The 15,882-nt window shown below is 37.9% G+C and overlaps 1 protein-coding gene across 1 annotated transcript; it reads right to left on the minus strand.

Moving 5' to 3' along the window:
* Nucleotides 1-915: 915 nt before the first annotated feature.
* On the minus strand, nt 916-15,646 carry ncf1 (neutrophil cytosolic factor 1). The gene is made up of 11 exons (XM_010870329.4): nt 15,529-15,646; nt 15,193-15,273; nt 14,985-15,060; nt 12,683-12,848; nt 12,327-12,382; nt 11,616-11,738; nt 8,956-9,063; nt 6,832-6,949; nt 6,609-6,722; nt 3,910-4,076; nt 916-2,823 (listed from the first exon to the last, which is right to left on the minus strand). The coding sequence occupies exons 1-11, from the start codon at nt 15,598-15,600 to the stop codon at nt 2,675-2,677; spliced, it is 1,230 nt and encodes a 409-aa protein (XP_010868631.1). The 5' UTR covers nt 15,601-15,646; the 3' UTR covers nt 916-2,674.
* Nucleotides 15,647-15,882: the final 236 nt, after the last annotated feature.

Here is a 15,882-nt window from a genome sequence, read left to right on the forward strand (position 1 = left end):
GCACTCTGTATTTGCAATTGTTGCTGGTGTTTTACTCATTTACCTTCATTTCTTAGCATATAATTATTCTACCCAGTCTCCTGAACATTTCCTACAGTACATCTTTACAATATACACTAAGCAAAGTGTCAAAATTGATACATTTAATATTATTAAAATCGCGTTTTACCGCGGACTTCTATTTTGAAGGGATAATCCGAAAACCAGAAGTCTTATTGTTGCTATGGAATCTCTAATGTTGCCAGCATGACGCTAATGTAGCCATGACAGTTACCACAGCTACACTTTCAACTTTGACACGACGAAGAACGGCTCAGTTTGCCACCTGCTGGACTGGAGATGAAATTCAGGACGTAAATACTGAATCCCAGTTAATTATGATTTTATTATCTGAACTGCAGACTAATAAATCAGTATTTGTGCAATAGTTATTTTTCTAAAGGTGAAACTCTCAGGCTGATCTTTGTTACTGTAATTTGAAAAGATGGAGACAGATAGTCCAGATGTTAAGATAACAGCTTGGCATCGCAAACAATTGCAGTCAAGGTAAAAGGATGTGCCCCATCAGAACCCACAAGTCTATTTCACTAGAATGTTTATAATCAAAATAAATGCAAACAAGCATGATATAGTCGACAAACATAGAAAACTATGACTGATATAACGGATGGTCAATCTTGCCATCCATATGAATTTGAGAATGTTTACATTTCTCCAGCTCCACCTCTCAGCTGTTAAACAGCAACAAGGGTGAGAAGAATGCTCTGTTATTGTTCCTACAACTGAATCTTGGATTAACCAGACCATTATAACTTAAACAGACCATTTGTTACATAACACAGGAACCCTGTGTTTTTTTAATGCTTTGTAGTCAGAGCTACTAGGCAGCCATCATAATTGAACAAGATGAAAATGCACGGTCAAAATCTTTATTTTGCAGGTCATAAATAGCTTAATTACAATAAATAACTAGCTTATGTTTTAAGGCACATACTGCACTAACACAACTGAACACACAGAAGTAAAAAAAATATACAGTAACAGGCCAAATGTTTGGACACATTCAAGTGCATTGTATTACTGCATTTAAGTGTCCATTGTCTCTGCAGTCAAAAGTCTGGAAACGTACCCAATGGGTATGTCCAATCTCCTGACTGGTACTGTATATAGCTTTTTAAATTATTTCTATATTTTTTTACATTGCATCACAAAAGTAACAGTGAGAAAAGGAACACTTAAATGCAGTAATATAATGTTGATGATATATATAAACCCTTGATTACAGATTGGGGGTGCTGTATTGGAGACACTGCATAACATCCTCCATAGCAAAATCATTTTGGATTCTATAGAAATATTATAGATAATGTCTAAAGACATTTTCTTTAGTTTTTGCCCAAATTATTTAAATTAAAAAATAAAAAATATATTAAAACATTTCCTTAAAGTTCCAGCTGAAATAACATTTATTTTATCTTTGCAATATGTAATTTATAATGTATTTGTTAATATGTGGGACTGCTGCTACTGGAGTGCCAAAATGGCCAAATGGTGTCTTCAAAGCCTGTCACAGGCCAATACATAGCATTAGCAATCTAAGGGGTTAAATACATAATTAATTAGAACATTAATATTTCCCAATTGTTCTTTGCTGTTCTGATGCAGGTAGCTATTTCTTAGTAGTAACATACATAACAAAACGGAAGATGCTTTCTATAACCAGGTTTTCCATCTAACCTTTTCATGTAAGTACACATCTGAATAAAAATGTCACAATAGGCTTGATGGTAACCTGTCTGTACATTTTCTAAATATCGATTAAACAAAATATGTTTTTTTCCCCCAAAAATAATTATGTGAGCGCCAAATGTTAATATTCTGTTATAATCATTAAAAGTAAACCATTAGTAAACCATAAGTAAACTTATGTTGTGTGATCCCCCTATTATGACTCGGGAAAGCATTCAAATTATTAGGCTACAAATGAAATTTGACTAACTTCCTAGGATGGTGGAATAGGGGAGTTAATGCTTCTTCCCAGCAAATAAGATTCACATGGGCCCCTAAAGGCAAAAAGGTTTCTGTACTCTGGGCCACAAAGATATTTCCTGGCAGGGTCCACCATGCTGGGCTTCCCACAGCTCTCTGTGAGCCTGTGTCTCTGATAACCAATCACAAGGTTTAACACACATGACTTCCTGTTTCGGTTAAGCTGTTGGCTAAACTGAAAGTGTGAAGACCAGAGTGGGCATGTGCGTTTGGTCCAGATCATGTCATCCCAATCTGATCTGATTATTATAAATCAATGACCATTAATCTGGGTAAATGGGTCAGCCAGATTATAAGAAATAGATTTGTTTTATATTACTATATCATAAACACACTGACTTAATAGACAATGTCATGAAAATTGCCTTAATGTGAAAATTACCTTTCACGTGCAATGCATCGCACACTGCTTTTAAGGCCCAACAATTCAGTTTGGGAAATACATAGTTTCTTCATGCAGGTTTTAGAATATTTTCATGAAAGCTTTTTGTCAGTTGGATGAAAACCTAGCTAATGGCACTTACTGTATGTTTGGCTTTATCTACAGTTCAGCTTGCATTGAGCATAATTTTTTGAATTGCGGACACAGAACCAGATCCAAACATTTTAAAGCTTAAAGCACAGTTCAGCTTGACTTGCGGATGCTGACTTTCTTGCGGGTGTTCTCTGTGCAGCGTTCCATGATGAGTTCAGGACTGGGTCGAGGGGGGACGAGGGGAATCTCTTTGTTCAGTTCCCCACCCTGACTTAAGTCTGCTGGCTCAGGGATATTGTCTGAAAAAACAAAAATACACAATAAAGATTTAATTGTCAAAGAATATTTTTTTTTGTCATAGTAAAAGTATACAAATCGTTTTAAATTTTTGACAATGTGAACAATCTTTGCATTGGAATGTCACCCACTAGAAATTGACACAAAACAGTCCGTGTCCTAGAGGTGTTTTTGTCATAGTTACAGTCAAAACTGAATAACGGTTCTAAATAAAATATGATTATAAATTAACAGTTTGACAGTGATGTATTTAAAAAAATGTTTTCTATTAAACACATTTTCTTTTACACACCAGGTATTTTTGTGACGACGAGTCTATTTGCATTGATGAATACATTAAAGGATTGGGACAGGGCAGCAGCCACCAATGGAACACGCTCAGCTCTAGATCACTACTACTTCACTATTTGTTCAGAATTTATTTCCAAACAATTATATGAAGTCCGATCTTGCAACAATGCAGTGTTGTTTCAACATTTGCTTTAATTTACATGCATCTTATTTGTAAAAATGTCAACTGTATTTTTTTAGATTTGTTCATTTTTACTCTCTTTTCCCCCTTTGTTTTATCCATATCTAGAGGCCTGTCTCATTGCATCAACTGATAGTGGTTTTGGGATAGGTTTGGAAGTACTGGAAGATTGTAAGCTTTCCTCACAGACATTTATGGCCCAGGCCTCCTTTTGAAAAAGTTAGAAGGTAAAAGTGAATGTTCACAAAAATGTTCTTGTTTGAAATGAGACAGTCCTTTGACATTCATGCATCATCAAACATAATTATGTCTATAGGGTGGATCCCAAAATAAACAAGTATAGTGTTATGCAAGATAATATATACATAAAATACAAGTATGACATTGATTTTAAATTATTTATTTCCAATTTAAAAACGTCCATATATTGGTTTAGCGGGCAACATGGCTAGTTTTGAAAAAAAAAATCTTTGTTAGAATCCCTAAATAGTTCTGTTGTGCTTTCTGGGGGAAGCAAAATAAAGCTTTGAAAGAAAGCAAATATTAAAAAAAAGTCTGCTTCACGAATAAGACTTCATACTGTATGAACACAACTGCCTGTATTCAAACAGTGTACCTCTATTCCTCCTCTCTTGCAGGGGGGACTGTGTGGAGGCCTTGGAGTTCATCCTGGGACGGCTGCCCTTCTGCTGAAGGAAGCGGCGACTGTTCCTGCGGTACGTGTCCTGGCTGATGCGCTGCCGTCCTTTGCCATGAATACTTTGAGCATTTCGGATTGTAGACCTAAAAAAAAACAGGAAACATAGAAAGACGAAACAAGAAAATGAAACAATCCGTTTAAAATATATATTTATAAATGGTAGTGCATTCAAAAATAGTTAACCACGATTAATCACATGATCTTATGTTGTTAATCGCGATTAATCGTAATTTTAGAATGTGTTTAGCCCAGGCGAGACGCTTCTGACACTGTCTTGTTCAAGAGTGGCTTGACACAAGGAATGCGACAGCTGAAACCCATGTCTTGCATATGTCTGTGTGTGGTGGTTCTTGAAGCACTGACTCTAGCTGCAGTCCACTCTTTGTGAATCTCCCCCACATTTTTGAAGGGCTTTTGTTTCACAATCCTCTCCAGGGTGCGGTTATCCCTATTGCTTGTATACTTTTGTCTACCACATCTTTTCCTTCCCTTCACCTCTCTATTAATGTGCTTGGACACAGAGCTCTGTGAACAGCCAGCCTCTTTAGCAATGACCTTTTGTGTCTTGCCCTCCTTGTGCAAGGGGTCAATGGTCGTCTTTTGGACAGCTGTCAAGTCAGGAGTCTTCCCCATGATTGTGTTGCCTACAGAACTAGACTGAGAGACCATTTAAAGGCCTTTGCACGTGTTTGGGTTAATTAGCTGATTAGAGTGTGGCACCAGGTGTCTTCAACATTGAACCTTTTCACAATATTCAAATTTTCTGAGATACTGAATTTGGGTTTTTCATAGGTTGTCAGTTATAATCATCAAAATTAAAAGAAATAAACACTTGAAATATATCAGTCTGTGTGGAATGAATGTATACATTATACAAGTTTCACTTTTTGAATGGAATTACTGAAATAAATGAACTTTTTGATGATATTCTAATTTTATGACCAGCACCTGTGTGTTAGACATACTGTGTTTTATTGTAAACTATGGACAGTGCTTGACTTGGAATTAAATAAATGCAAGTTGTCAAAGGCCTTACTTAAGTTTAATATGCATACATTGTCAGTCCATAATTTACCACAATAACTTTTTTCTGGTCGTAGTTCTACCATCTCATATTATTCTCTTGATTAATGGACAAACTATTATGTAAGTGGACTGTTTTAGACATATCAGCCCCTGAGACTGGGGTGCAGGACGCAAGGTGACATTCCAGTTTCCTCATATCCATTGTACTAACGGATATGTAGCCTAGTAACGCGTTTTTAGGCTGTTGTTGTTGTTGAACTAGTGCCGAGTAAACGCGATTCACCACGTGAATGCCTACACTCCAATGATATATTGAAAAAAAAATGCTGGTGAAGAGCTCAGGTCAAATCCACCACCAAAAAAAGTTACCAGTAAACAGTAAGTGCGTGAGATTCTGAGAGCTCCCGCTAAAGTCAACCTCTAACTATGAATGGCTCTGAAGCTCAAAAATAAAAAGGTATTAACGGCAACAACATTTTTTATGGCATTAAGTATTTTTAAATTAATTGCATGCGTTACCACTTTTACTTTGACAGCCCTAATAAATAGTTATTTGAAATATTTTCATACAGATGGATTTATCTTAATTTGATCATCCTGTACAGCAATTTTGCTGAACAGCAGAAAATGTAAACTTGTAGAGCCGATTTCAATGACACAGATTAAGCCTGTTCTAGAAGAAAAAAACTCAGTAGTCCTAGGCTTGAACTATGACTGCAAAACTGGACCCTAGTATGAGTTTTAAAAACGTAAAAATGTCAGACAAAGAAAAATTTAAAATAACTAAGATATGCCATCTGTACCATTGAGAAAAGAAGATGTGAGGAGGAGAATGTGATTATGTGTAAGAAGAAGACAGACCCACCCACCCAGTAGGACTACAACTTTCATATATAAATAACTACAAAGCAACTGAAAATGCAAAAGCGCCTACTCTCCGATTCCCTTAAGAATCTACAACTGAAATTCAATGCAGAGAAGCCAAACATCAAAATCTCATACAATTCGTTTTTATGGGTTGTATCGCCCAAGAAACCAAGGCAATACAAACCATTTCTGATGTCAACCAGAAGCTGATCGGTAAATGGTGAGTCGTTTTGTACGACAGTGACAATGTGAGAATGTGGTTGGAATTATGCCAGAGTCAAAACCAGTGATTTCAAGGCACATGATGCTTACTGACTCAGTGTGGAAGGAACTCTGCTGTCCTTTTAATTAGTTACCTGTTTACCTTAGTTACCTGTTCACTACTCAGGCTGAAATGAGTTATAGTTGGACTTGGTACACAAATGTAATGCTGTGGTGAGATGCTGTTAGTGTTATGGGTTTGTGTTAGTGTATTAGTGTTAATGTTTGTGCCACATCAACTTTAGGCCCTAATATTTTAGAAATATGAAAATCAATTTGACAAAAAAATGTATGAAATTAACATTATTGTATTGTTGCGGTAAGGACATTTTGTGCAAAATTGTGTACATGTTTATGTGCATTACAGACTCTGATGGTTAAAATCACAGAGGTAGATTTGTATTTCTTTATTTAGAGAGTCAAAAGTGACTGCAGTCAAACACAGAAACACCCAGGCATACCTTCGGGGTGGGGGTGCCTGTCTTCTCATCACATCCTCTTCTGGCTCCATCTGCTTCTTCTCTCCAGTTCTGTTGAGAAACATGGAGGGGAAATGTCCCGTCTCTTCTCCTTTCCTGTCCAACGAGATATGCACCCAACAAGCACTTAGTGTGTGTCTCTACATGGAACAGCAGCAGCAACTGATCCAAAAAGCTGCCCACAGAACAGAATCAGCCTACATACCTGACCACCCACCAACCATCCAGGAGCTTGTGAATGACTTCAATAGTTTCACCTTCCTCAAGAGTCAGCTCATCGTCTAGTGCTGCACTGTAGGCTTTAGTAGTGATGTAGAGTTCCCCTGTCCAGTCAAACAGGTACAGTTATCCAGAGCAACCTACAGCAGTGAGTCTACATACAGCTCCAGAAATAATTAAGAAACCACTGCACCTTTTCCTTTCCAAAAAAAGTTGAAAAGGAAGGTTTTGAGTGAGGAACAGAAGGGTTAAAATTAAGACCACTGCACAGAAGGAAATATATACTTCACAGGCGTTTTAAATGTTGAATAATAGGACAACAATAGGACTATGAAACCAGGCAACAGTAAATATGTCATCCTCTAGAAATTATGCATTGCCCCCCTTGGGCTGATTGAGATACTGCGTATAACGTTTTAGTTTAATGCTATACAGCCCCATTAGAGTGTAGTTTGGGGAATATCACCATAAAAGGAAAAGAAGGTAATGTACAGCATTCCTTTACGTTTCATCCAAATGTGCTAACAAAGGGCTTGCTTGACTACCCCGGGTGACACCTGAAAAGTGTTTTGATGTCCGGAAAGTGTTTTGATGTTGTTGGAAAGTGTCATTAATAATGAAGGGGATGTGGACCACTGGTTCGGATATCCCCATTTCAGAATGAATGAAACATGTCTATGTTTTACTGAAGCACCACACCATTTAACGAAAATGTCTACAGTTGTGCTCATACGTTTGCATACCCTGGCAGAAATTGTGACATTTTGGCACTGATTTTGAAAATATGACTGATCATGCAAACAAACTGTTTTTTATTTAAGGATAGTGATCATATGAAGCCATTTATTATCATATAGTTGTTTGGCTCCTTTTTATATCATAATGAAAACAGAAATCACCCAAATGGCCCTGATCAAAAGTTTACATACCCTTGAATGTTTGGCCTTGTTACAGACACACAAGGTGACACACAGGTGAAAATGGCAATTAATGGTGAATTTCCCACACCTGTGGCTTTTTAAATTGTAATTAGTGTCTGTGCATAAATAGTCAATGAGTTTGTTAGCTCACACACGGATGCGCTGAGCAATCTAGATTCTGAGCCATGGGGAGCAGAAAAGAACTGTCAAAAGACCTGCGTAACAAGGTAATGAAACTTTACAAAGATGGAAAAGGATATCAAAAGATATCCAAAGCCTTGCAAATGCCAGTCAGTACTATTCAATCATTTATTAAAAAGTGGAAAATTCAGGGTTCTCTTGATACCAAGCCAAGGTCAGGTATAGCAAAAAAGATTTCAGCCAAAACTGTCAGAAGAATTGTTCGGGATACAAAGAAAAACCCACAGGTAACCTCAGGAGAAATACAGGCTGCTCAGGAAAAAGACGGTGTGGTTGTTTCAAGTAGTACAATACAACAATATAAAAATAAAAAAATTGCTGCATGGTCGAGTTTCCAGAAAGAAGCCTTTACTGCACCAATGCCACAAAAAAGCCTGGTTACAATATGCCTGACAACACCTTGGCACACCTCACAGCTTCTGGCACACTGTAATTTAGAGTGACGAGACCAAAATAGAGCTTTATGGTGACAACCATAAGTGCTATGTTTGGAGAGAGGTCAACAAGGCCTATAGTGAACAAAATACCATCCCCACTGTGAAGCATGGTGGTGGCTCACTGATGTTTTGGGGGTGTGTGAGCTCTAAAGGCACAGGTACCCTTGTGAAAATTGAAGGCAAGATGAATGCAGCATGTTATCAGAAAATACTGGCAGACAATTTGCATTCTTCTGCACGAAAGCTGCGCATGGGACGCTCTTAGACTTTCCAGCACGACAGTGAACCTAAGCACAAGGCCAAGTTGACCCTCCAGTGGTTACAGCAGAAAAAGGTGAAGGTTCTGGAGTGGCCATCACAGTCTCCTGACCTTAATATCATGGAGCCATTCTGGGGAGATCTGGGGTGACATTTTGATCCATCAAACTCCAAATGTATGGGAATACAATTATTTATCAGTAGGAATTAAATAAATATAGGTAGTGACACAAGCTGGTCACAAACCTCCCCTGTCTTATTTTAGCTGGATCCATGGAAAACAGTGAGACTTGCCTGCATAGTCAGGATCAGCTTCTTCAGACTCCTCAGGTCCATCCAGAGGCTCCAGGTAGGAGGCTGGAGCCCAGCCCCGCTTGGGTTCACACTGGCAGAACCACCAACCTGGCCCGGGAGAGGGGTCAAAGATCAGGTCAGCTTAAAAAACATGCGTTCAATAAGTAGGGGGGCGTGCAATGATTAATGTCTCGTTAGCATGTGTTAGTTACTTGTAGGTTGCACTTCAATACTGCACACTGTACCATCACTACGACCACCAAGACATAACTTGGTTATTATGTTTAATACAATTGATCAAAAATCCCTAAACTGAAGAAACTGTTCGACATCTTAAAGCTTCCACATGTTGCCTCGTCACTTGACATCAGACATTTAAAAAAAAAAAATTCAATATAACAAATATAACAAATAGTTAATAGCTCTCTACAATCAGGCATTTTCCCAATGTCTCTAAAAACAGCTGCCATGAAGCCCCTATTAAAAAAGAGAACACTGAATGCATCAATATTGAACAACTATAGACCTGTATCAAATCTCCCTTTTATAGTCAAGATCATTTAATCAACTCAGCAATGTCTCTTAGACAAATTTCAGTCACCAGAGTACAGAGTACTATAATGGCCCTTTAAAATGATATATATGGCTGAATACTGATACGGATAAAATAACAGTTCTGGTTCTATTAGATCTGCAGCATTTGACACTGTACATCATAGAACACTTATAGATGTAGGCTATGACATGCAGAGTTCCACAGGGATCAGTTCTCGGACCACTTCTGTTCAATCTCTACATGCTACAGAACAACAACATTAACTATCATAGCTATGCAAGTGATACTCAAATATATATGGCTCTCGAACCGTATGACAACAGCTCAGTAGACTCATTGTCACTATAGAGCACATAAATACCTGGATGAACCAAAATTGCCTACAATTAAACCAAGGTAAAACAGAGATTATAGTTTTTTGTAACAAAAATAAAAGAACTAGTATTAGTAAAGAGCTGGATTCTTGGGCCCTAAAAACCAGGGACCAAGTGCGTAATCTTGGTGTTCTGATAGACTCAGACCTCACATTTAACAGTCATATCAAAGCAGTCACCAAAACAGCATTGTTGCATCTTAAAAATATTGCCAGAATCAAAGGCTTGGTGTCCCAAAAAGACCAAGAGAAGCTCATCCATGCTTTTATCGCTAGTAGGGTTGACTACTGTAACTGCCGCTTAACTGGACTCCCCAAAAGGACTGTAAAACAGTTGCAGCTCATTCAGAATGCTGTTGCTAGAATGTTAGCCAAGACCAAGAGAAAAGAGCTCATCACTCCGGTTTTTTAATCTTTGCACAGGCTTCCAGTCAGTTACAGAATTGAATTTTAAAGTGGTGCTTTTAGATTATAAATCACTGAATGGTTTAGGCCTTGAATACATTTCTGATATGTTTGAAGAATATAAACCAAGCAGGGGTCTTAGATCCATGAACTCAGGTCCGCTAGTAGAGCCCAAAGTCCAAACTAAACATGGTCAAGCTGCATTTAGCAGTTATGCTGCACACAACTGGAATAAACTACCAGAATATCTTACACGTGTCCCAAACGTATCCATTTTAAAATCCAGGTTAAAAACACGTCTCTTTTTACGTGCCCATGACAAAGCACTAAAACTTAACCGCACTGTTTAGCCTTATAGCTTTTGTAGCTTCCTATGTTTTTATCCCGTTTTCTATTTTCTTATTCTATGTTTTATGATGTTGTTTTGATGTTTCCATTTGAGTTTTTGTTTTTATTCTATTGTATTTTTATGTCTTTGTCTTTTTCTTTTTAAAGCACATTGAATTGCTTCTATGCATGAATTGTACAATATAAATAAACTTGTTTGCTACCCACTGAACACATCTTAATAAGATTAATCAGGGACCCATATAGATGAATAGAGGATCCATTTCTATGTAATTAATCAGGGACACCCACAGAGATGAATGGAGGATCCATTTCTATGTAATTAATCAGGGACACCCACAGAGATGAATGGAGGATCCATTTCTATGTAATTAATCAGGGACACCCACAGAGATGAATAGAGGATCCATTTCTATGTAATTAATCAGGGACACCCACAGAGATGAATGGAGGATCCATTTCTATGTAATTAATCAGGGACACCCACAGAGATGAATAGAGGATCCATTTCTATGTAATTAATCAGGGACACCCACAGAGATGAATGGAGGATCCATTTCTATGTAATTAATCAGGGACACCCACAGAGATGAATGAAGGATCCATTTCTATGTAATTAATCAGGGACACCCACAGAGATGAATGGAGGATCCATTTCTATGTAATTAATCAGGGACACCCACAGAGATGAATGGAGGATCCATTTCTATGTAATTAATCAGGGACACCCACAGAGATGAATGGAGGATCCATTTCTATGTAATTAATCAGGGACACCCACAGAGATGAATGGAGGATCCATTTCTATGTATTTTCCGTTACGGTAACTGAGGGCACCATAAAACAACCCAGGCCCTTCATGTCTTCATTTCAGTTTACCAAGACTGCAGTGAAGCTCTCAACGGAGCTTGCCAGTGCACTCTGAAAATACGGCAACCAGATATTTCAGCAGTGATGTTGTGTCTTGTTGCTGCTCACCGTTTGGCTTTTTCTCCACAATCTCCACAAGGTCTCCAGTACACAGGTCAATCTCATACTTGGAGGTCTTGCGGTAATCAGCAATCACTCTGTAACTGTCCAATATGATGGGGGCGGAGATATCTGCAAAGACCCAAAGAATTACACTCAAATCTCTATGATTGATGTCCCGGACTGTTAATTTACTACTTAGAACCTAATGTATAATGGTGATCTCTGTAACCTACAAGGAAATGACCTGGCCGTTTATATTGCCTGACAAGTTTAGCTTGATAGACCAGTGTTCTCAATATCTCCACTTCACCTGTCTCCCTCTGATTCCTACTATCGAGAAAAAAACTCTAATAATAAGTTAGGAGAGTGAGTGTTCTTTAAAAGAAATTGCAAACTGACATTTCGGGTATTAAAGAAGCAGCTGAAACTTTTTGTAAAAGCCCTTTGTGACCACTGCTGATGTAAAAAGGGTTTTATAAATACATTTGATTGATTGAGATCCTCCACACATACTAGATCTGATAACTGTTGATAAATAACTGTTGGGCAAGTTCCCTTCCGTACTACCCAACCAACGATGTAAATGTGGTTGGTAAATTTGTCCAAAACCAGACATTGAGTCACTGTCTCTTCTCACTTCCCTAAACCCAGTACTTTTACTTGGAGAGGATGCCCACAAATAGTGATAATATGAAAAGATTACAGAAATGGTCTTACCTGAGGTGTTGCCTCTGGCCTGGTCCTTCATTACAAAAGTCTCATTTCTTTTGAAACTACAGGGGGAACATTAACTCACTTATTAAACCATATCAAACCCAAATGCAGAGGTAACATGAAAGCAGAGTTTAATTACAGACAGTTGTCCCCTTCCCCCTTGTGATTCATAGATATGATACAGCTGGGAAGGTGTAAGCAATATCTCCTCATAGTTTTCCCCATGTTGCTTTTCACTGTCCAATTAGATCTGGGAGAGGGAGGGAACTTAATTGCATACGTGTGCACTTGTACACTTCTATTCATGAATTTAAAAGCATGTGTAGCCAGTGTGTTCACAGGTGTGCAGTTGTACTGACGGGTGTTGAGCAGGTGGGTTCTCGTCTTCTGGCCGGACCTTGAAGAAGCTGCATACCAGCTGGCAACGAGAGATCTTGGGGGGCAGGTTGATGAGAGAATGGCAGTATTCAGCCAGAGTGCTCTGCCTGGTCTCGGTACTCTTTTGGTTGTCCAACCACTTTGGCGCTGAGGAAATGAGTTTTTTGGTTGGAAAACATGTTCTGAGAAATCTTAAGAGATTTGTTCATTCAGAATGAACGAATCCTTATTACCACTTGTCTAAGCTTATGGACGGTCATATTTTATTCAAACCATAATAAGTTTCAAAGTCCAGAGACTTTGAAACTTTGCTATTGCAAAGTTTATATTGTGTGAGCAATTAAGAATGTATTTGTACATTTTAAAGTGCACTTGGAAAATATCTACTTACATCCATTTCAGTTTCCTGGCAGAGACAACCAGGCTTTGGGCTAAACATTTGTGGTACTGGTAAAGTTTATGATGATGTTGATCACTGGATGCAAAACAACCCCATGACATTGAAGAACAAGCAGCATATTTTAGAGTAGGTAAAATATAGGGTTATTTTCTGCTCAGGCATTCTCATTGTGTTCCCAATTACAAAAGAGTGATAGCAAAAGAGCATCATGTTTATGTTATCCAACCATGTAAATACCCGACTTTTGCTAAACAGCGTTAGCAATTGAATTGGAATTACCAGAACATAACCTGATACCTGGATCTTTAAAGTTATTGGGATGTAGAGGGCAGATTTTTTAAGTGAATGATTAGCAATGTATTATATTCATTATCTTCATCATGATTTGTGTATTCATTGGATTATGAACACCAATAACCCCCTGTAAGCATAATATTCTGATTATTGATATAAATCTGCTAAAGTGCAATTCAAAACCCAGTGCAAACATTTCCCTATTTTAAATTAAATTAGGCTGAAATTGCTTAGGTGAAGCTCACTGAAGCCAAGATGGGCAAAGACCTAGGTGTCAGCATGCCTTAAAACTATATGGCATTGTGGCCACATCACAAGGCCTCAAACTATCTACAAAGTGAACTTGCTTCTGGTCCTTCAATTTGGAGCAAAAACAAGTGGTAGCTCAGATTAGGTCTGTTAACTGTTACCTAGTACAATGATTGCTGTGGCAGCATAGCATTCTATTCTATTTTCATGTGTGTATGATGAATTGTTGTTTTCCTATTATGTATCTTGAGTAAAATAAAATATTTTGGGAACTGAAATGAGGGGGATATAAAAAGTTTAAATCAACATTGTAAAGGTAGAACAATGCTGGACGCTTTACTAACTGTCTTGTTCCCATGCAATTAATGAATTTGAATAGTCTGTTATCAGTGTTTTAGTGTTCCTTGAAACTTAATTTGTCCTTGTCATTTCTTTCCTGAAAAGTGGACTTTTCCACTGATAAGGTCCACAGCATCCTACACTTTACCTAGCACCAGGATATATTAGCCAAAAACCTATTTGCCTCTGCCAGGAGCTTCCAGCAAGACAATACATCATTCCAAAATCCAAATCCAAAAATATGGGAAATCAAAAATGTTTGTTTAGCCTCTTGACTTGAACCCAACTGAAACCTGCAGTTTGAATTAAAGTGGGCAGCACATGAATACAGACAAAGGATATCAAGAATATGAAAGGCTTCTGTACGGAAGAATCGTAGAAGATCACAATTTAAAAACACATTCTCCCACAAAACAACTAATTCAAGTGAATGGTTGTGTCCAAACTTTTGACTGGTACTGTATATACACACACACACCCACACACACGTACATACATAGGGGAATATTCTGTTATTTCATAGGTTTGTCTGTAACTTCTGCTTCCCCTTCTTTCATTTACACAACTTAAACCAAATGAACCTTTAGTGGGAAAGTCCTCGTGTTTAGACTGAAGGGTTAGGGTTCACTTCTGAGCGTTGACGTAAAAACAGAAGTGCTGTAGCCCAATCTGGATTGCAACAACAGGTGTTTCCTTTATGCGAGAACAAATGCACAACATATTATCTGTTTAGGCAAGCGCAAACAACGCCTGTGTATTCAAATGAAGCAGAAAGGCAAAAGACACAACCTCACTTCTCAGTTTTTGAGAGTTCAGTTTCATTATCTATTTTCCAAGTGTTCAAAAGGTTTCGTTAATTGTATAATGGAAACTCATGTCATGGACCTACAGTATTCCGCCCCCACACATTAGTGATGCACCTCAACTATTTGTACCAGAACGGTAACCACACATCACCATAATTGAGGACAGTTATCCGTACGGTAGATACATGACTTTACCTGGTAATCTTGGGATGATCCTGTCTTTCTTATCAATGTCTCCGGCTTCAATGGGGAACATCTCCTTCAGGGATTTCTATTACCCAGAGACATTATCAGTTGACTTATCCTTATAATACGCTTTGAATAAAAACCCTACACATACATAACTGTCCTTAGTTTTCATTGTTTTCTTGCCTCCGGATTAAATTGTAAGGCAGAGACTTACGTGAAAAGTGTGAATCTCCGGATACCCTCTATAGATCAACTTCTCAGACAGATTGTTCCATTTCACCATCAGCATGTAGACCTTACAATACAGTAGTCAAAAAGATATGTGAAGAACTGGAATCAAATGCTGAAATGATCCATATTGAGCTTTTTTGATTAATTAAAATATTTTCAAAAACATGTTAACTAATACATTTGAATAGACAGACTAAGAAGCAATTTTAAGAAAATCTACAAATGACTAATCTGTCTGGGAAATCAAGTACATATATTGCCTTAACCATCAGTAAACCATTGGTAACATGTTTGTTGCCAATAGTGTTGTTAAACTCACATAGTGCTGGCTGGGAAAGAAGCGTTTCTCAAAGCCCAGCAATTCCACATGCCTGACATAGGTCTCCTCCATTGTGAAATGTAAAACAGTGATGATCAGGTCCAAAAGTTTGCAGAGTGAAAAGGATGTAGGGCTTTATATAGCAACAGTGAGAACAGCCATCCCCTCTGGTAGGAAGTCCCTCAACAGATAGCTTTGGAAACTCACGTAGCTTGTATCATTCTGGTAATTTCCTGACAAACAGAAATTACATTGGTTGCATCATCCATCAGTTCACTGTTTAAAATAAAAATACATTTTTCTTATGCATTATAATATTGGAAAATGCACATATCTGCAGTAACATTGTGAAAT

This window comes from Esox lucius, chromosome 7, assembly GCF_011004845.1.
Source record: "Esox lucius isolate fEsoLuc1 chromosome 7, fEsoLuc1.pri, whole genome shotgun sequence".
In the NCBI taxonomy this organism is placed as follows: domain Eukaryota; kingdom Metazoa; phylum Chordata; class Actinopteri; order Esociformes; family Esocidae; genus Esox; species Esox lucius.

Bases quoted from the DNA above. Each gene is read 5' to 3' on its own strand.
- ncf1 (XM_010870329.4), bottom strand. From the start codon at position 15,600: ATGGAGGAGACCTATGTCAGGCATGTGGAATTGCTGGGCTTTGAGAAA. The intron at 15,274-15,528 runs GTGAGTTTAACA...CTGTATTGTAAG, and splicing joins TCTTTCCCAGCCAGCACTAT to GTCTACATGCTGATGGTGAA. The intron at 12,849-14,984 runs GTAAAGTCATGT...TCATTTCCTCAG, and splicing joins GATCATCCCAAGATTACCAG to CGCCAAAGTGGTTGGACAAC.